Source organism: Anolis sagrei, chromosome 1 (genome assembly GCF_037176765.1).
Source record: "Anolis sagrei isolate rAnoSag1 chromosome 1, rAnoSag1.mat, whole genome shotgun sequence".
In the NCBI taxonomy this organism is placed as follows: domain Eukaryota; kingdom Metazoa; phylum Chordata; class Lepidosauria; order Squamata; family Dactyloidae; genus Anolis; species Anolis sagrei.
The window spans coordinates 23,497,204-23,519,559 of record NC_090021.1 but is presented as its reverse complement, the minus strand read 5'-3'; the positions used below and the strand labels follow the sequence as shown (position 1 = coordinate 23,519,559).

The 22,356-nt window shown below is 40.6% G+C and overlaps 2 protein-coding genes across 4 annotated transcripts in view; one reads left to right on the top strand and one right to left on the bottom strand.

Annotated features, from left to right (window-relative positions):
• LOC132761534 (two pore calcium channel protein 1-like) overlaps window positions 1-11,570 on the bottom strand; it is a 30,764-nt gene extending 19,194 nt beyond the window's left edge. Inside the window, exons 1-4 of one of the 2 annotated variants that reach the window (XM_060754482.2) lie at window positions 11,235-11,570; window positions 1,566-1,648; window positions 1,008-1,122; window positions 15-143 (exon numbers count right to left, since the gene is read on the bottom strand). In XM_060754482.2, coding sequence (XP_060610465.2) covers window positions 15-143; window positions 1,008-1,122; window positions 1,566-1,648; window positions 11,235-11,384 — 477 coding nt within the window. In that variant the 5' untranslated portion in view covers window positions 11,385-11,570. Of the gene's footprint in view, window positions 1-14; window positions 144-1,007; window positions 1,123-1,565; window positions 1,649-11,234 lie in introns of those variants that run through there. The other variant, XM_067463318.1, reaches the window with a different exon arrangement.
• Window positions 11,571-17,297: 5,727 nt separating this feature from the next.
• On the top strand, window positions 17,298-20,529 carry MTLN (mitoregulin). Of its 2 annotated transcripts, none has more exons than XM_060754484.2 (2): window positions 17,298-17,563; window positions 18,557-18,967. In XM_060754484.2, the coding sequence occupies exon 1, from the start codon at window positions 17,377-17,379 to the stop codon at window positions 17,557-17,559; it is 183 nt and encodes a 60-aa protein (XP_060610467.1). In that variant the 5' UTR covers window positions 17,298-17,376; the 3' UTR covers window positions 17,560-17,563; window positions 18,557-18,967. The 2 variants fall into 2 exon arrangements, with proteins under 2 accessions (XP_060610467.1, XP_060610466.1); XM_060754483.2 differs by lacking the exon at window positions 18,557-18,967 and adding an exon at window positions 19,505-20,529 and having other exon boundaries at window positions 17,300-17,563.
• The last annotated feature ends 1,827 nt before the right edge of the window (window positions 20,530-22,356 follow it).

Here is a 22,356-nt window from a genome sequence, read left to right as displayed (position 1 = left end):
TTGTTCATACTGACCAATATTGATATCATGATGCAGATGTTCTTTGTGTCCTTCCAGAATACATTGCGAGGAGTAACTTGTGCAAAATGGACCAGCCTCCCAAAGAAGACCAAGAGGCATAGAACTTCAACCAATGAGGTAACCTGATGACATGTGAGAAAAGAATGGATAAAATTACAAAATAACACACCCACATACTTCCATTCTCTATTGGTCTCTCCACTTTGGCAATTGATGCTAGTCTCTGCCAGCAGTCACAGATAGTAAATATAGAAAGTCCACATCTTCCTCCTCTAATCTGATAAAACAGCTGTCCTTTCTATTGTGAAATTTCTAGACATTTGAGAGATTTTTTGGTGCTATTTGACAGGTGCCAACATGTAGCATGCTGCTTATATGGTTACAATAAACTAACCATTTTGCATCCAGTCCTACCATGCATGATGTTCTTGAGAATTCACTCCATTTCAATTCAATTTCACCCTTAAGGGCTGAAACCAGAGTTGAAAAAAATCGGCCTCTTACCCTGCACTTCTCCAAGAAACCCATGTTATTTTTTTTTTTCTGTGTCTGCAATACAAGTGTTGAGATAGGGGTTAAGATTTTGGGTGAGCAAGTGGCACCCTGACCCTTCCTACTTTGAAACACCACTTTTTTCTGCAGGCATGCAATAAATTTTATTTTTGAAGGCACATTTGTGAAGAAAATTATATATAGGTATAAGCACACCTCCATCTTTCACTATTCAAATGCCGGCCACTTTGCTTGATAGTATGTCCTATGAGGTATATGTATATAATGTGGACATATGCATGCAGGGACTAAAGTGTTCTTTCATTTTTGTTTAGCTTTGATTAGCCATAAATTATCTTGAAAAGATGGAATAAGAAAAAAAAATCTAATAAACAAAAAACTCAAAAAGAAAAGCACGCTTTTAAAAAATAACTCATGGTTTATCTGACTCCCAGACAAAATCTTTGCCAGTTAGATCTTGCCTCCAAACTTACCAAGAAGGGAAGTAAATACACAGCAGGTTCCTCAAACAGCGCAAGTGCAAGGTCCACAAAAATAAAGAAGTAAGTGGCTGCTTGCATGGACCAGTGGTTGTAGAGATAGTAAAGCCTGGGAAGAGGAAAAATGGTAGAAGTGACTGGGCAAAAAGCAACTTGGTTGAAACAGGTCCCATTGTGGCAGTAGCAGCAGTAGTTGTTTGGTTCCTTTGACTTATAAGTTGACGCTGACTTATAGGCAATTAACAACACATTAAATAAGTAATCTTAAGAACAATAACCACTAATTTTCCTAGGCTTGCTTTAAAACTCTATCACCAATAATTACCCATATTTAGCTTAAAATCACAATACACCCAAATCTAGAGCAACCAGAGGATCACCAAATCTTCTTTTACTCAGTCCAACTCTTGCCAATGCAGTCATCAACAAAATGAACCTCTGGTCACAAAATTTTGGGTGAAATATTTCTGTTAGGCTAATTAAATGAGAGCGCCTCATTTGTATTCAACACCACAACACTTTTCACTCAAGACCTAAATCCATCCAGTGTACCTGATTGCCTTTGGTGAGGTCTCAAATGGGATGTTCCTGTTATACTGGGCATCATAGACATATGCTGCTGCCTGTAGTAGGCCCTGTTGACAAAGAGGATGACATTCTTTAGCGTAGATATACCTTGATTGTCACACAACAGGACTGGAGGGTGCTTTGGCCAAGGACCTGGGTTTGAACTGGGAATGGTTCCAGAGATTACATTTCTGGCAGTATGTGGAACCAAGGGCATGCGGTGGAGTCAGATACAGTTCTTGAACATATTCTCTACTTTGATATCATATCCATGGTATGATTCATTTTAATCCAGATCTTTTTGGAAGCTCCATGCTCTAAAGGAAAGAGCTTTCACGCAACAGCTTCCTTATACTCTTATCTGTAGTTGCTGATTTGAAATGAGAGCAGAATGAGTTTGTAGGTTAAGTCAGGTAACACATACAAACTGTATCTGACCAGACTTCAGGTTCCCCATAAACACCGAACTTAAATAGACAGATACTCCCCAGTCTGTATGTTCGATACTGATTATTTGCCTCTCTTTCCCCTTAACATCGTTGATTTTATTCATGGGAGCACACCCAATGTTGGACCTAAATTCTCAGAAGAAACTGGAGACATGTCACAAGAAGCTCAAAAGAGGAAGAGTGGACAAGTTTTTACAATATGACAAATATCATATCTAGGAATTTTCTAGGTCCTCGGGGTGAATCTATGGAGGACCAAGCAAATTTCTATAGAGGATATTTTCTGTTTCCCGTTTCTAGAGGACTGAACAATCCCTGGACAGGATACAATATAGAAACATTGAGCTCCAGCCTTGTTGTGGTCACAGTTTGGCAGTTAGCAAAAAGGACAATACTTTCAGAAAGGGATGTGGGAAAATGAGGACACAATTACCAAATATAGGGAGTAAGCCAATATATTGTTCTGAAGGACAAGCTTGCTCCCTCCCTCCTCCCTATGACTTCCCCACACATATTTATACATGGCCCTCATCATGTCTCCTCTCAGCCTTCTCTTCTGTAAACATGCCGAGCTCTTTAAGTCACTCCTCATAGGGCTTGTTTTACAAACCCTTAGTCATTTTAGTCACCCTCCTCCGGACACATTGCAGCTTGTAAATATCTCTCTTCAATTGTGGTGCCCAGACTTGGACACAGTATTCCAGATACATTAATTACATTCCCAGTTAAGGGCACACTGAAGAGGAAAGGTTTCAAGGCTTTCAGTATAGCATGTGATAAACCAAGAGGAAGGGAACTCCACTGTCTTGAGCTATCACTGAAAAGTTTGTTTTTTATGGCTTACTAACTTGACATCCTTAACTATAGTCCCCTGAGGAGAATTGTATACGTGTAATATACGTCCTATATAATAGGATCCCAGGGTTTTTAGACTTGAAAAAGTTAAAGCCAGGAGTTTGAATGCTTTAACAATCCAGTGCATGCACCATACAAGTCTAAGGAAAAACACTTCATTAAAGCAAATAGAATCTATTCTTAAACCAACACATATAGGATTGTGTTGCAAGGCTGACTAAGGAATTTATCACAAGGCACACAATCACAATAATAGAAGGACAATAGTGTCAGTCTTGGACTCATCATATGATTGCCAACGTGGATTTCTTTTACAAACACAAAAGATTCATTAATGGTTCCTTTCGTAAAAGAAACACCCTTGAACAGTATCTCCATCAAGGAAGCGGTAGAAAGGGGTGATATTATGTGATACGTCCAAGGCAAAGATTCTGGTGTCCTTCTGTAATAGTGATTTCCCTACCTAGATTAAATTTCCCCTATGGTGATTTTCAAGGATGTTGGGCTACAAGTCCCATCGTCATCCATCCCCAGCCTGCCTAACTTTTCCAGCTAAAATATGTCAGAAAACAGGAGCAACACTTAGAGGTGCTCATTATGTGATTTCGATTGCATCCTGGAGAACGAACAAGCATATGTTTCTTGGGCTCAGAAAGCACATTCAGCAAAACATGTGATAGAATCCAAGTCTGTACACTTCAAGGTACGATGCAATACAATAGTGTCAGCAATTCTTTTCCTTGCAGGTTTAGCTATTAAAATGTAATGGTTAACTTTTTAGAGAAACTCAATATTAGACTTAGAAGGAGAGAGTTTGTTCCTGAGACTAAAGATAAGCTGGTGAAGGCCGCTCAGCTGAGGAGACCATCCCTCATAGAATCCAAACAGGAAAGATGTGTGGGGAAATCTAGTATGACCTTGCTTTATGCTTCCAAAAAGAGAGGAATCAGTGCAATCCACTGGCATGCTGTTTATATTTTTTGACAATTCAGTTTGTGAGTAGGTAACAGATGTGAGGATAGGAACCATGTTGTCCTCCAGATGTTGGTGACATGCATCTTCCTCCAGCTCTAACCAACATGCCCAGAGGGGATGAATGCTGAAAGCTGTAGTTCATAACATCTGGAGAACTGCATGTTGAGAAAGCACTTGGGTTAAATATCTCCAGGCACTGTTTCGGAGTCACCAGATTTTTATCTAATTTGGTTGTAAAAAAAATCTCCAGCCTATAGCTCATTGGTGATCGAGAATCACAGAACTGGAAGAGGCTACAAGGGCCATTCAGTCCAACCCCTTACCATTCGCAACACAGAATCAAAGCACTCCTGACAGATGGGCATCCAGCTTCTACTTAAAAACCTCCAGAGGAGACTTTGCCAGACTCCCAGGCAACATATTCCACTACTGAACAGCTCCTAACACCAGAAGGTTCTCCCTAATATTTAGGTGAAACTCTTTCCCTGCATTTTGAATCCATTGTTCCACTTGCCCTAGTCTCCAGAGCAGCAGAAAAGAAGCTTAGCTGCTCCTCAATGTGACATCCTTTCAAAGATTTAAATATGGCTATCATGACCCTTTTCAGCCTTCTTTTCTTCCAAGACGAGCACAACTAGCTCTCTAAGATGCTCCTCGCTGGACTTGGCCTTCAAATCTTTCATTGTTTTGGTCACCTCCTCTGGACATATTACAGCATGGCAATATCCTTCTTGAATTGTGGTGTGCAGAACTGGTCACAGTGTTATTCCAGTGAGGTTTGGCCAAAGCAAAATAGAGTGGGATTATGACTTTCCTAGAGACCAGACATGGACAAACTTCGGCAATCCAGGTGTTTTGGACTTCAACTTCCACAATTCCTAACAGCCTACTGGATGTTAAGAACTGTGGAAGTTGAAGTCCAAAACTCCTGGAGGACACAAACTTGCCCATGCCTGATCTAGACACTATGCTTCTATTGATGCAGCCTAGAATCGTGTTTGCTTTTTTTGCTGCTGTATCACACTGTTGACTCATGTTCAGCTTGTGATCTACTAAGACTCCTAGATCCCTTTCCACATGCACTATTTTCAAGTCAGGTATTACCCATCCATCAGGTTCACCAACAGCAGAAGTTACCAGGAATGTATTGAAGAAACAACTCTTAACGTCACACTCTCTTATTTACAGAGTGGGTGAAGCAGATTAAGCAGGCATGATGCTCAACCAGTGTCAGCAGAAAGTAGAAGGGTGGCTAAGAGCAACATGTAGGTCTCAACAAGATAATTCAGCCATACAGTCAAAGAACTTCTGTAGTCCCGGCTGAAGTTCAACTCACCCTCTACACTTCCCTCAAATGCAGCACACCAAATAAGCACAACCTACATTTTAAAGAGCTCTAGCTACACAACAATACTATCAAGGTCAATGCCTCCCAACAAGCCTGCTCTGGTACAGTCTTCTGCTTTGTTGCAACAAAGTACCCTTTGATAGGTTCAGAGGGCAGAACTAAATGACTCCTACAGAAGGACTACTTAAATGACAAAGCTATCCATTATTGCCTACATCAGTGCTGCACAAAGTGGTGGCCTCTGGATTGGTGCCAGTCTCTGGCACATTTCCAGGAAAGCGAGCAAGCAAAATATGGAAATAGAAATATTGTTGGGCTCTAGCATGTTGGATAAGAAAAAAAAAGACAGTCCTTATATCAGACAGCCAGAGAAGCAATGGCAGTTTCATTAGCGAAATTGTCTTCTGTTGTTACTTATAAAATTCCATACAACTAGGACCCCATGGTGGCACAATGGGTTAAATCTTTTGTGCCAGCAGGACTGAAGACCGACAAGTTGGAGATTCGAATCCAGAGAGAAAGTGGATGAGCTCCCGCTGTCAGCTCCAGCTCCCCATGTGGGTACTTGAGAGAAGCCTCCCACAAGGATGGTAAAACATCAAAACATCCAGGTGTTCCCTGGCCAACATCCTTGCAGATGGCCAATTATCTCACACCAGAAGCGACTTGCAGTTTCTCAAGTTGCTCCTGACACACACACACACACAAAATCAACACTGTGCATATGTTATTTAATTAGGATTTTTTTCTGATGGTAAAAGCAGTTCGGAAGAGCAAAATTCTGCCTCGAAGTATGGTGGAAGTTTTTATGCTGAGGCTGGATGGCCATCTGTTGGGAGTGCTTTGATCGTGTATTCCTGCCTGGCAGGGAATTCAGTTGAATGGGCCTTGGGATCACCTCCAAATATATGATTCTATTAATGCCAAGAAGAGGAAAAGATTTTATGGTTACATTGTTCCCCTTCTTGTTTAGATCTCTCTCTCTCTCTCGCTCTCTCTCTCTCTATATATATGTGCACAACTTTCTATAAAGTATATATTCTTGTTTATTTTTAAAGTTACACCATCAACTGCCCTGCAGGTAGAGTTTAAGAAGAACAGCAGTCACATGAATAGACAGAGAAAGGGCCTTTTTCTATACATGCCTCTGTGAGAACTGAGCTCTATTAAAGGGTAGAGCCTTTATAGTTTATTAACTATAGAAATGCCACAGGAAACTGTAGCAATTCTACAGGGCACTGTAATATGAGGATGAACTTTCTGATGGCAACAGTTGTCCGATGTTGGAATATGCCGCCTGGGAGCGTGGTGGAGTCTCCTTCTCTGGAGGTTTTAAAGCAGAGGCTGGATAGCCATCTGTCAGGACTGGTTTATTGTGTGTGCCTGCATGGCAGAATGGGGTTGGACTGGATGGCCCTTTGAATCACTTCCAATTCTACATCTCTATGCTTCCATGCATGCCAGATAAGCCTCTCTGATTCAGGGATGTAGTAATAAATTTGAACTGCAGTTGTTCATCTGACAGGTCCTCTATCGATGTTCACAAAGAGCTCTAAAATACATGCAGCTGTATTGGTACCATATTGATAATCCAGTTCTGGTTTTAAATTATTTTGTGCAGTTTTCCCAAGTGAAAAGCAATCATACAGCAATTCATGAGAACAAAATAAAAGTTCCTGCAATGTTTCAGTGTTTTAGGAATTAATTTTCAACTAACAACTTCAATCAGGATTTTGTTGGAAACCTACTCTTATTCTTATTGCTGTATTTATACAAGAATATATCACCAATTATTACAGATAATTAATATGGTACATCCATTTATACACCCAAATCTATTATGATAATCCAGTTGTGTTGATCTTCCCCAGAAGTAGATCTTTTGTGGAGCGTAACCAATATGGATGGAAAAGGCAAAAGATGTGGATCAAAGACATTAAAAGTTTGACTTATTATAACTTTTCAAAAATGATATATCAATGCTACCCGTCACACCAGAGAGAGTAGCGCGCGTGCGCGTGTGTGTATATATATATACACACACACATACACACACACACACACACACACAATCTCTCTCTCTCTCTCTCTCTCTCTATATATATATATATATAATAGGAGCTGGGAACAAATGATCTCACTTATAAGAAGCACTGCTTGAATACCAAGCAAAAAGTGAATGCTAGAAATAATATCATACAAAAGCTGACTGGAATAACCTGGGGAACACAATCAGACATAGTGAAGACATCTGCTCTTGGGGTTTGCTACCCTGCTGCTGAATACATATGTCCAGTGAGGAAGACATCTCACCACATTAAAACAGTGGATGTGTCTCTTAATGACTTAGCTCTGTAGCATTCTGGTTTAGCTTTTGAGATAGTATTTTCACAGGATGTATACACCCAACACCGCTGGAGAAATTATTCTGTTTAGCTGGTATTGCACCACCTGACATCTGTTGGGAAGTAGGAGCCTGTAATCAAAGGACCCAGGCATTGACATCTCCAACCCATTTTCTGTTTGGATATCTGCCAGCAAGCCAATGCTTTATATCAAGAAATAACTTCCTAAGATCAACAGAGATACTTGCAGGACTCAGCAAGCAAGAGTCCAAAAGTGGCAGATTAAAACCGAGAACCTCAATCAATGGCTGATACCAGATGAGAAACTCCCTCCTAGGCCCACACAAGACTGGGCAACTTGGAAGACGCTGAACAGACTGCATTATAGCACCACGAGATGCAGAGCTAACCTTAAGGAATGGGGTTACACTGTAGAGTACTTGACATGCGAGTGTGGAGAAGAGCAAATCACAGACCACTTACAACAATGGAGTCTGAGCCCTGCCACATGCACAATGGAGAACCTTCTGATAGTGACACCAGAGGCACTCGAAGAGGCCAGCTTCTGGTCAAAGGAAATGTAGTATAATGCCAAGTTTTTAACTTTGTTTGTGGGTTTTCTATACATTATAACTGTATTCTCAATTCACTTCTGACACGATAAATAAATAATTCTGACACGATAAATAAATGAAACGTGTAAGAGAGATTGGGACATTTTCCCAATGTGTTGGAAATGCTGTAAAGCTAAGAAGTTCTGGCTACTGATAAGATCAAGAATGCAGAAAATTTTAAAAATGAAACTTGGTCTCAAACCAGAAGCATTCTTATTGGGCTTCTTTGGCTTTGAGAATTATACAGAAAATGGTAGACTAGCTTAGCACATGATGACAGCAATACAAATACTCTGAGCTAAATATTGGAAAATATTGAACAGAGGAAGAATGGATTAGTACATTACAAGACTTTGAAGAGATGGACAAGTTAACTCGGCAACTGAAGTAAAACCAATACAATTTGCGCAAGACTGCAAACTGTATTGGTTTTACATTCAGTTTGACCCTAAGAGAAAGGGAGATGATGTCAACAAGTTCTGAAGAATAATTAAGTTTTGATTAAGTTTAAGAAAGAGATAAAATTATAAGGACATTGTGGGGTTTTTGCTTAAATTAGAAAGCCTAGAAATTATGAATAATTTAATACAAAAACATAAGGTGTGACAGGAAGAATTAAAGGACAAAATACTAAGCTGTTTTCCTGGAAATTGGGAACTCAATTTTTAAGGTTTGTATCAGATACCACTATTTATCCTTAACCCAATTCTGGAATTTCTTTCAAAAATATATATACTGCATATTTGTTATAGAACTCCAATATGCATTCAGAGGAAGATGTACAAGCCACTCTAAACACCTTTGCAGAAGCATACGAGAAGCTCGGTCTGTCATTGGACATCGAGGAAACCAAAGCGCCCTTCCAGCAGTCAGCAGCCAATCCATCTGCAATGCCAGAGATACAACTTAATGTTGACCATTTCCACTAACTTGGCAGTCACCTCTCCACACAAGTCAACATTGAGACTAAAATACAACACCACTTGAGCTCTGTAAGTGCAGCATTTTTCCGAATGAAGCAGAGATGTTTGTGTGATTCACCTGAGGCTGAGAGCCTGCTCCCCCCACTCCCACAGAAAGAGAGACTTAAAGGGATTTGCATTCATTAACTGGTTTATTGACAGGCCAGCTCTTGATAGCCCAGGATTGATATGAGGGTTGAATGAAAAGTAATACCTCCACCTTCGTTACTTGGGTTTGGATGGGAATATTTTAATAAATCAAATGCAGAAATAATCCTTAGAATATGCTCTTTAACTACCACTATTCACTTTCCCACATAATCACCAGACAATTGGATACATTTCTGCCAACGATGAACAAGTTTTCTGAAGCCTTCACGGAAGAAATCTGTGCACTGTCATTTCAGGCATCAGCGTCCTGGGTACCCATCATGCACAGATCTTCCAATAGCCAAGCAAAGCGATAATGTTATCCACACATTCTTGTGAAATGCTGATTATGCTTGAAATTTCTCTCTGAGTGATATGACGATCATCCTGAATCAATCTGTCAACCTTTTGCTTGTGAAACTCGGTGGTTGCTCTCACAGGACGTCCAACTCTTTGTCACGCAAGTCAGATGTTCCCACCTCAACATCTTTAAACTTACTCACCCAACGATGCACACATCAAAACAATCACCATCTACATACAGATCCAGACATATTTCATTATTTCTGAACATATATTTTCTGATTATATATGGGATTGTGTCAAATAATTAATAAAGACTTTACCATTAAAAAAAGAGTTTTTTCTCCCACCCTGGATATTATTCCACATTATTCCTCACTTGCCTAATTTCCAAAAGACCTCACAACCTCTGAGGATGCCTGCCATAGATGTGGGCGAAACGTCAGGAGAGAATGCTTCTGGAACATGGCCATACAGACTGGAAAACTCACAACAACCCAATGATTCCAGCCATGAAAGCCTGTGATGCAGGGGTTCATATGGCTCTCAGTGTTTCATACTTTGGAAAAAGGTAACTGTTAGTGTTGTTTTCCTGTTCACATGTTTTGGATTTGGAAGTTAAGCTGAGAATTTAATAGTGAGAAATATGTAATGTTTCAAATGAATCTAGATACGTTTAATCTTCCAGACAGACTTTTTCTTCATTTCTGTGGTCTTCAAAAATAAAAGGCAGAGTGCATTTTGCAAAATCTTGTTTAGATTTGTGTTCTGTGTGAAGAAATAAAAAGTATGCCATTTGCAAAATGTCAAAACAAACAAACAAACAAACAAACAACAATCACCATAAACATTCTCTGATGAATCTCCTTTGGGGCGACACCTTCTGCTGTCAAGAATTCAATGACTGCACGTTGCTTAAGTCGCATTGACCAACCATCTGTGCAGGGTTCCATACTTTGCACTTTAACAACACAAACTTTCAATGCTAAGGCTTCCCACCAAAATGGAACTGTAGAGGAGAGTCTACTGAAGAAGCCAGTACCTGCCACATACCAGTACTGCCACCTGCTGAAGAGTTACGAAGGTGGAGGCATTACTGTCAACCCTAGGCTGTTAGGAATTGTGAGAGCTGAAGTCCGAAACACCTGGAGGACTCAAGTTTGCTCATGCCTGTTATAGCTATTGAAGAGTGCATACATTTTGGGGAGGCACCCTGGATAGGAAGGGTGAGAGGAGGAGGAAAAGCAGGAGCTTTGGTCCAGGGAAGAAGAAAGGGAGAAAGAAGAAGGGCAGGGCCTGGAGTCAGAGGGAAGTGGAAACTCCTCCAAGCTCAGCCAATGCTCCCTAATGGAAGAACGCCCCAGAAGAAGGAGGAGGAGGAGGAGAGGAAAAAGTAGAACGATAAAGAAAGAGAAGAGGGAGGAGGAGGAGGATGAAGAAAGTGATGAGGAATGAGGAGTAGGAGAACGAAGAGAAGAATGATGGGGAGGAGGAGGAGAAAAAGTTAAAGGAGTGGGAGAAGAAAGGGGATGGGGAGGAGGAGGAAAAGGAAGATGAGGAGGGGAAGAAGGAGGAGGAGGAGGAAAGGGGGGAGGAAAAGAAAAAGGAGAGGGAAAGGGAGGAAGAGAAGGAGAAGAGCCGGGCCGAGCTCACCTCCTGTTGCGCCGCGTCTCCCATGGCTGCTGAGACGGGAATGCGCGGTGTTGGCGTCGGCGTTGGCTCGGTCTCCTCCTTCTCTTTCTTCTCTTCCTCCTCCTCCTCCTCTTTGGGGCTCCCTTCCCGGCTCCCCCCGGCGGCCTCCATCCCTGCGCTTCTCTGCGGAGGAAGCTTTTGACCCCCCGTCAAGGGAAGAGGTCTGGACGGAGGGAGGGAGGAAGGAAGGGAGGCGAAGGTCCCGTTGCCTCCTCTCTCCCCCTCTCTCTTTTTCCCTTTGCAGAGTCAGCTCCTCTCTGGCCAGTCCTCTTGCAGGCAGGCAGCTGGAGGAGATCCCCAAATCCCCCGCTAGGGGTGCATCTACATTGGAGGATGGATGCAGTTCAGTACCACTAACTGCCAAGGATCAGTGCCATCATGGAATCACGGGATTCGTCGTTTGGGGAGGCGCCCATACTTTTGGACCTCATCACACTAGAGAATGAATTGACTTGTGGTGGACTTGCAACAAAATATAGGAAGAAAAAAATCCAGAAAAATATGCAAGAAATATGAGGGATAAATATATCATTAAATAGAGAGAGAAAACGTGGAGGCCGTGACAGACTTTGTATTTCTAGGTGCAAAGATGACTGCAGACGCAGACTGTGGCCAGGAAATCAGGAGACACTTCCTTCTTGGGAGGAGAGCAATGACCAATCTTGGTAAAATAGTGAAGAGTAGAGACATCACACTGGCAACAAAGATCAGCATAGTTAAAGCAATGGTATTCCCCGTAGTAACCTACCGATGTGAGAGCTGAACCATAAGGAAGGCTGAGTGAAGGAAGATAGATGCTTTTGAACTGTGGTGTTGGAGGAAAGTTCTGAGAGTGCCTTGGACTGTGAGAAGATCCAACCAGTCCATACTTCAGGAAATAAAGCCCGACTGCTCATTGGAGGAAAGAATAGTAGAGGCCAATATGAAGTACTTTGGCCACATCACGAGGAGACAGGAAAGCTTAGAGAAGACAATGATGCTGGGGAAATTGGAAGGGAAAAGGAAGAGGTGCCGACCAAGGGCAAGATGGATGGATGGCATCTTTGAAGTGACTGGCTTGACTCTGGAGGAGCTGGGGGAGGTGACGGGCAACAGGGAACTCTGGCGTGGGCTGGTCCATGAGGTCATGAAGAGTCGAAAACGACTGAATGAATGAACAACAACATACCATTAAAACCAGAAATCTTCCAATTAGGGATACATGACCTAAAAATAGATGAAAACACAGATAAGCTATTATTTTTATTAACTACCGCAGCAAGGTTATGCTATGCAAGACTATGGAAAAGGAAAGAGATACCAGAAGAGGAAGATTGGATGTCAAAAATTCAAGATATAAGAAACATGGATGAATTTACGTACCTGATCTCCAAAAATAAAGAAAATCCTAGGAAAGAAAGTAATTGGAACCAAATTACAGAATTCTTAGAAATATAAAGAAAATACTGATATGAGAAAGAAGAAAAATATTCCAAACCAAAAAGGGAAAAAAGAGAAAAAGAAGATGGGAGAAGAAAGAAAGGGAACGAATGAAAAGGAGAAAACCTCAAAGAAGAAACCAGGAGTCAAAATTAAGATTATGTATATTCTAAAAAAGAGAATGAATTCGCTTTAAATCCAGTTGCTGCCTCCTGCAGAATTCTGGGGTTTGTAGTTTAGGGAGGAGCCTTTAACAGCCTCGGTAAACTACAAACCACAGAATTCTGCAGGAGGCGGAAACCAGGTTTAAAGTGGATTCATTCTCCAGTGCAGTGGTTCTCAACCTGTGGGTCCCCAGATGTTTTGGACCTCAACTCTCAGAAATCCTAACAGCTAGTAAATTGGCTGTGATTTCTGGGAGTTGTAGGCCAAAACATCTGGGGACCCACAGGTTGAGATCCACTGGTCTAGTGTGATGAGGTCCTTTCAGGTCCTTTCAGGGAAGGCTTCAGGCAAAAGAGTGTACGATTCCCAGGACTCCATAGCCTTGCGCCCTGGCCGTTCAAGTGGTGTTGAAGTGCATTCATTCTGCACTGTAAATGAGGCATAGGCTAACTGGGTCCCTCCAGGTGTTTTGGACTTCAACTCTTACAATTCCCAACAGCCTCTTCTACTTTTAGAAGTCAGTCTTGGCAGAAAAGGTAGGCTTGTGCATTTGACAGGAGGGCATCACTCCTCTTTGGCATGCCTCTCATTCCCCAGATTTCATTCCTTGACCTTTTCTCCTGGATATCACATGCCATCATGTAATGAGGCTTCTGATACTAGCTGTGGAATGGATACTTAAGTAAATGCTTGCCACAACAGCTTAATATTTACCTTTCTGCAAAGACAGCGAGGAAGTAACTCAGGCAATCTACTTTCAGATCAGAGAGCCAAAATAGCATAGTGCTATAAAAGCAGTTCTGCAGACTTGAATCCTCAGGCCCTTTCCACACTGCCCCCATATCCCAGGATCTGATCCTAGATTATCTGCTTATCCCAGATTATTTGCCAGTGGACACGCATATAATCCAGTTCAAAGCAGATATCTGATCCTAGAATACAGGGCAGTGTAGAAGGGGCCTCAGGTCCCTTCCACACACCCATATAATATCCACACACCCAGAATATCACACACCCAGAATATAAAGGTAGAATAACTCACAATATAATAATAATAATAATAATAATAATAATAATATGCTGGATTTTGCATCAAAAAATCACAAATGGAAAGTGTTTGACTTTTTATTTATTTATTATTTGAACTTATATGCTGCCACTCCCCTGGGGCTCGGAGCGGCTTACAAGAATGGCTAAAATCTAACACAATTTAAAAACAATTTAAAACAATTTAAAAACAGCAATATCAAACATTAAAAGCCTGTCGAAACAGGTATGTCTTACATGCCCTGCGGAAAGCTGATAAGTCCCGCAAGGCACGGACTTCAGGTGGCACAATGTTCCAGAGCGATGGTGCCACTGCTGTAAAGGCTCTGCGTCTCGTTGTTGTTAGACGCAAGGTCTTGACACTGGGAATTTCCAATAGATCTTGGTCCTCAGAATGGAGGGATCTCTGGGGTTGGTAGGGGGTGAGGTGATTTTGTGATACGAAATCCAGCATATAGATCTCGTTTGCTGTGACATACTGTGCTTTTGTGTCAGTAAAATAATAATAATAATAATAATAATAATAATAATAATAATAAGCTGATGAAACCATGGATCATATCCTCAACTGCTGCAAGAAAATCGCACAGACAGACTACAAACAAAGGCACAACTCTGTGGTCCAAATAATTCACTGGAACTTATGTCAAAAGTACCACCTGCCAGCAGTAAAGAATTGGTGGGATCATCAACCTGCAAAGGTCGTGAAAAATGAACACACAAAAATACTGTGGGACTTTCTAATCCTGACTGACAAAGTTTTGGAACACAATATGCCAGAAATCATGATTGTGGAAAAGAAAAAAGTTTGGATTATTGATGTCGCCATACCAGGTGACAGTCGCATTGAGGAAAAACAACAGGAAAAACTCAGCCATTATCAGGACTCCAATGTGTTTAAATAATTGGAGCAGGCATAAGTAGCATAAGTGAAGTGGAGATGCAGCAATTTATTTTTGTGGAAAGAAAGCATTTTCTACATTTCACTGTAAACACTGTATGTTGTTGTTATTAGATTTGTGTAAATGGATGTTGTTCAGAAACCTTTTACTATTGCCATTTTTATGACCCCAACATTGAGTTACGTTCAGACACACAGTTTAAGAAACAGTGCTATATGTACATGGTTTTCAGTGCCTCACTCTTTGCAAAGCTAGCCATTGTAAGGACTAAAGGAATATTTCATTGGGGCAGAATTCTTGTTTCAGGAGGCAATGCCTTCATTTTGCTCCCCTTGTAGTTATATCCCTGCCCACATTGGCTATACAACAGTGAGAGTTGTGGTCCAAAAAAAAGTAACTTGTTTGGTTGAGCTTTTTGCACAGCTGGTTGTTTTCATACCGACAGTGCCATAGGACAGCAGAAAAGTTGGCAACCCTTGTGGATTGTGGTTAGTGCGGGCCTCCCATTTCCAGCTGTATTCATCTGCTCTTGGTGGGATTGGCACAGAGGAAAAGGAAGCTTGGCATTTCAGTGAACTCAAGGTTGTTTCTTTAAGCAGCGGCCCAGGAATGCTGAGGAAGCACTTAACTAACCAGCGGCAGGCATATGGGGAGTTTGCATAGAAAAAGCACAGTAATATTCATTCAGCTATATTTAAAGGGGACCTCTCCCCCATAAAAACTATAAGAAATACACACATATATAATTGTGTTAATATTGATGCTCAAAGAGTAGCAGGACTGTAGCAAAGGTCTGTGAAAGCTTTAGTTCACAACATCTGGAGAGCTTTCAAATTGTTGCCAATTGTTATAATTTTACAGAAGGAACATTGTCACTTCTTAGTTTCCTGAAATAAATATATACTAGGAAATGTTATTTGTAAATGCTACTTCCAAACTCTTGGTTGGCTTGGTGGGGAAAAGTCCAAATGGGCTACATTTGGATTAGCACATTGCCTTGGATCCTGCCTACTGATGGAACAGGGCCCCCAAGAGCCTTCCCAAGTTCAAATTCAGCCCCCAGGCCAAAAAAGTATTAATCCTACAATATAGAGCAGGCATCCTCAAACTGTGGCCCTCCAGCTTTGGGTCTCCAATTCCCAGAATTCCTGGCTACTGAACAGGCTAGGTAGGGCTTCTGGGAGTTGGAGGTCCCAACAGCTGGAGGGCCACAGTTTGAGCATGTCTGGTGTAGAGGATGTGTCTATACCAGACATGGGAAAACTTTGGCTCTCCAGGTGTTTTGGATTTCAAGTCCCACAATTCCCAACAGCCAGTAAGCTGTTAGGAATTGTAGGACTTGAAGTCCAAAACACCTGGAGGGCGATAGTTCGCTCATGCCTCATCTATACTGTAGGATTATTGCATTTTAACACTGTTTTAACTGCCATGGCTCAATGCTATAGGATCCTCGGAGTTGTAGTTTAGTGAAGCACCACATTCTTTGGCAGAGAAAGCTGTATACTGTGTAAAACTCTCTAGTACTCTACTTTTTGACCTTTCTAATGCATATTCCATCCACTCCAAGCTGTCATCATGATCTCATAACAATCATGTTTTGAATCACATGGTTTTGTTTACATGTGCTTTACATCCATGCGTTAGCTGTTACTGTTTTATGTTGCTGATTTTGACAATATTTCTGATATATTAGTTACAATATTGTTGTAGGGTTTGGTACAAGAGGTCCATGGGGAAGTGACACCATACCTTTTGCTCAGGACTTTAAATTGCTCAGGACTCATCATTGTACCCGCACAACAACCCTGTAAGGTACGTTAAGCCCCATTAGTTGAGGGAGCAACTGGTGCAAGGTCTGAGTGGTAGACAAGGGGTGTATCTACACTGTAGAATTAATGCAGTTTAATACCACTTTAAGTGCTATGCCTCAATGGTATGGAATCTGGGGAGATGTAGTTTGGTGAGGCACCAATGCAGAGATGGCTAAGGATCTTGTAAACCTATAACTCCCACAATTCTATAGCATTGAGCTTTGGCTGTTAAAAGTGGTGCCAAACTGCATTAATTCCAAAATGTAGATGCACCAAGAACCTGGATCACCCAGGTGCAACACTGAAACCATGAGATTCTTTGGGTCCCATCTTTTTGGACGTCAGATTCCAGAATTGGGTAAGCTGGTCGGGGCTTCTGGGAACTAAATAACTGAAAATGCAAAGTTTAGGAATCATTGTGGATTGTGATAGGACTCCCACTTTAAGTTAGCACAGGCCTGGGCAAACTTGGGCCCTCCAGGTGTTTTGGACTTCAACTCCCACCATTCCTAACAGCCTACTGGCTGTTAGGAATGGTGGGAGTTGAAGTCCAAAACACCTGGAGGGCCCAAGTTTGCCCAGGCCTGATAATACTATATTCAGGAAACAACCGCGCATGGCCACTAGAGGGAGCTGCAGTGCACTCTCTAGGCATAGTGAACGTTCTGTCTCTCCCACGCCTCCTTTCCTTGGGTGGAGCGCAAGACAAAGTAGTTTGGGTCCCACGAGCTCCCGTAGCAGGCCGGAAGCGGAGCGGCCATGGCGCTAATTTCTGACTCCATGTCGGAGCGGTCCGTGAAGGTGGCGCTGCTGCTGGCCTTCGCTTCGGGCATCCTGGTGGGCTGGCAGGCGAACAGAGTGCGGCGGCGTTACCTCGACTGGCGGAAGCGGCGGCTGCAGGACCAGTTGGCCGTCACGCAGAAGAAGCTCGACCTCTCCTGAGCAGGTGAATGGCAATGGCAGCGGCTACGGTGGCTGGTTGGGGTCATACCTCTCTCTAGCTTGGAGGGACTGCTGTACCCTTCTGAAGTTGCCTGTGCCGCTGGCCCTTTAACAGCAGGCTTTACATTTCTTTCGAGAGTAGATGTTATAATATTCTTTCTTTCTTTATTTATAATGATATGGTTGCAGCGATTGGCTACATGTTGTCTTTGGTCCTATTTAATTATACGTCCTATATATATCCTATCTTGTCATATCCAGTGTTATTCTTTTAAATTTTAAATCATTACATCTAGCTTGGCCATAGGTTTTTAAATTCTCTGTGTTATTGTTATATGTGATTTATATTATTTTGTATTGCTGTTATTGCTTTTTGTTATGTGTTGTTGGGCTTGACCTCATGTAAGCCACTCCAAGTCCCTTGGGGAGATGGTGGCGAGGTATAAATAAAGTTATTATTATAATAATAATAATACCTCCTCACTATCTCTGAGGATGCTTGCCATAGATGCAGGCGAAACGTCAGAAGAAATGCCTCTAGAACATGGCTCTATAGCCCAGAAAAACCCACAAGAACCTATTATTATTATTATTATTATTATTAAGAAAACATTCAACCTATCTCTGGCTGTTGTGCACACTTTCTGTGCTACAGAGCAGAAGTTAACATGTAACTGATATGTACTGGTTTTGAGAACAGACCTGTTTCCAAAAACAATCATGTGCCAGGAGGAAGAAGGTGTAATCAAATAGAGAAATAACATGCTTAATAGGGGCATGGACATTTATTGTTTACGTTCCTCCCAGCTGGTGGAATGTAAGACTGCTCCCTTTGTACCTAAAGCAAACATAGAGCAAGAAAGACCTCTGAAAAATATCAGAATAAGTCCATGGCCAGAAACAAACAAATGCACATGTATAGCCAGCCCTCCACATTTGCGGATTTGACTTGTGCTGATTTTATTATTCACAGATTTGATTAATATGTTACCTCTAGGAATTTCTCTAGGAATGAAGCAGTGATAGGAACCCTTAGTATGCCAACCAAATCCAATATGGTTGTTGCGACAGTTTTAACTGGTGGATTTTAACATCAAGATAAGTGATTTTAATGCTTTTGTATGTGTATGGTCTGGTATGTTTTAGTATTAAATGTTTGCCATTTATATGTTGTGCTTCGCCCTGTGTCCCCTTCAGGGTGAGAAATAAATAAATAAATAAATTTCTAGGTCAACTTCCAACAAAAGCAACAATAGAAGTCCTATTATTTATTTATGACATTTATATCCCACCTTTCTCACCCTGAAGGGGACTCAGAGCAGCTTATATGAACATACAATATGTTATATTATTAGCATATTACTATATTGTACTATACCACTATACTGTAATGTTATTAGTAATATTACATGTAATATAAAATGTATAATTACTATATTTTTATTATTATTATATTGTATTACATTATAATATTATTAATATTATATGTGTATACAATATATTATATTATTAGCACAGCACTTATACTATACAATATATGGTTTCTCAAGTCGCTCCTGATACGGAAAAGAATACCACTATACTGTTATATTATTAGTAATATTACATGTAATATAAAATATATAATTATTATATTGTATAATTAGTAGTATTATATTGTATTACATTATAATATTATTATTACTATATTACTATATTGCTGGGGGGAGGGGCTCCCAACCGATGACCCAGGAGAGATGGTGGAACGTCTTCCTGGCTCCCCTTCGTCACTCTTCAAATTAGGGAGTTTCTACATTGTAGAATTAATGCAGTCTGGCTCAATGCTATGGAATGCTGGGAATTGTATTTTGCTGAGGAACCAGAACACTCTAACAGAAATTTGAGGAAAATCTTGAATAAGTGTGTACAATTGATTTTCATTTTGTTTCTTTTTTCCTCCCAATAGATGTAAGGAGAACCACAAGAAGCACTGGAAATAAATTTGACTTCGTTACACACTGAATTAATGGGACTTCAAAGATGTATACAGAAAATCATGTGCTTTCACACATGAAAAAAGAAGCTGATGGAGTTTTGTTTATATCATCCAGTAGGACAAAAATCAGCAAAAACATCCAGTATACGGACATACATGATATAAACCCATTCAGAATCTGTTATTTGATTGTGTTAACTTCTTGTGCCATCTTTGGAAAACAGATCCTAAGATACTTTTGATGTTTGAATGTTGATAACAATGTTCTGAATATGACAACATAAAAAGGGTCTTTATTTTAAGAAGATCTTCTGACCAAAGTGTTTTGAGGATGTATTTATTTTGAAAATTAATGTCCTATAAAAATTTTGCTATGAGTTCAAATCCTGCTCAATGCTGGATCTCCAGCTAAGACTCTCCAACAGGAGACTGTACCTTTTTAAAAAAAACGTTCATAGAGCATCTTCAGAAAGATCCATCTAGGCTGTTGATTCCCTTGCTGAACCATTCTTATTTTTGAGAAGTTTCTTCTAATGTTTAGCCAAAATCTACTCTCTTGTAATTTCAAACCATTAGTTCTGGGGTGCTTGAAAAGCTTACCCCACCACTCTGTAACACCTTTTGAGCACCAGTCAAATATATAACAGTGGGATGATATTCTTCTGACTATTGTTACTACAGTAAAAAGTGCTGTTGCATCACCCCTTAGACTTCTTTTAGCTAAGTGAACAGCTCATCTCCTTCAACCTTTCTTTGTGTGGTTATTCTTCATACTTCTTATCATCCTTGTTGCCTTTTTCAACCTGCTTCAACATGCCCATATCCTTAAAATATGGTGCTTAGAATGGAACACAATACTCTATAGAAAGACTTCTTAAGTTTTTCCACTCATAACCCCTTTTGGCCAATACATTTTTATGTGACACCGGGTATGTAGGCATTTAAAATATGCATTAATCTAACATCTACGGATAAAATCAGTATTTGCAAATATTGCTAAAGAGGCTGATTTCCTTTTTACGAAGCACAGATGAAACACAACATGTAAATGACTAAAACAGCCATTATGTGATGGCCAGAAAACCTTTACTGTTGCCAGTTTTAGGGGACTCCATTTGTGTTTGGTATCCATAGTTAAAGAGGCAGTGTTCTAGGTGAGGCCTGATTGTTGTAATTACTGGAATCTGAAGAATCAATTCAGGACAGGAGCAGCATTTATTTCAGAAGGTGAGTGGGGGCCCTTCTACACTGCCATATAATCTAGATTATCAAAGTAGGTAACCCACATTATCTGCTTTGAACTGGATTTTATGAGTTTACAGTACCATATAATCCAGTTCAAAGCAGATAATCTGGATTTTATATGGCAGTGTAGGGTCCCTTCCACACAGCTGTATAAAATCCACATTGAACTGAATTATCTGGCAGTGTGGACTCAGATAACTAAGTTCAAAGCAGATATTGAATATAATGTAATACAATAATAATACAATATAATATTGTAATATAATGATATTAATATATTAATATTAATTATTAATATTTATATATTAATTACTAATAATATATAATATACTGTTTTATTATGGTATATTTGTAGTTGTAATTTTTTTTTATTGTGAACCGCTTTGAGTCTCCATATGGAGAGATAAAGTGGGATTTAAATAAATAAACAAAATATTGTAGATTATCTACCTTGATATTCTGAGTTATATGGCTGTGTGGAAGGGCCCTAGAAGGGGCTGGGGGTCCTTCCACACAGCCATATAAATCAGAATATCAAGGCATATCATCACAATATCTGCTTTGAACTGGATTATCTGAGTCCACTCTGCCAGATAATCCATTTCTATGTGGATTTTATACACCTGTGTGGAAGGGACCTAAGCCTTGGGTTTGCTTTGGTTAATACTTGAATAGGAAGCCACCAGTGAATACCAAGGGCTGTAGGCTATCTTTCAGATGGAGTTCACAAAACCATCGCTGAGAATGCCTGCCTAAGAAAAATGGATAGTGATTTAAATACACACACACACAATCATATATATGTAAAAACCAAAGTATCTTGTGTATGTTGATACTATGAAGGCTCCTACATGTTTGGTGGATCTGGACTATATTAGGAACACATACCCTTCATTATCCAACTTAAGATAAAATAAGGCTGTTAAGAATTGTGGGAACTGAAGTCCAAAACACCTGGAGGGCCCAAGTTTGTCCATGCTTTGATTAGAACATTAAAAACCCATACCTTTTGAGCCCAGAATTGAGGGAAATAAAAGGAACAAAACAGATTGGCTGGTGCTAGGTGAAATGTCCTGTGACAAGTAATGGAAAAGGGAGCAAAGCAGATTCACTGCTACTAGGTGACCTGTGTATAAAGGCATTGAGGGAGGAAAAGAAAGGGAGAAGGAGAGATGGAAGGGGAAGACAGAAAAAGAACAGAAGGAAGAGAAAGAGAGGGGAGAAGGGTACAAAAAGGGAGGGAAGAAAGAAAAACAAGGGAAGATGAAAGTAGAAGGGGGAAGGTGTATGTAGGAAAAACAAGGAAAGAAGAGTGAAGGACTGGGGCCTCTGCCACCTAGCTGAATAAAATCATACATCATATGCTTTGAACTGAGATATATGGCAGTGTGGACTCAGCCCTTCCACACAGCCCTATAACCCAGAATATCATGGCAGAAAATCCCAAAATATCTGCTTTGAACTGGGTTACCTGAGTCCACACTGCCATATATCTCAGAGAGAATGGGGCAGAAGACAGTTCCATCTTGTCTCCTGCCTATATCATCAGTTTCGAGGCCTCCCCCCCCCCCCCCCGG

Coding starts and splice junctions, on each gene's coding strand:
- MTLN (XM_060754483.2), top strand. CDS start 17,377: ATGGCGCTAATTTCTGACTCCATGTCGGAGCGGTCCGTGAAGGTGGCG.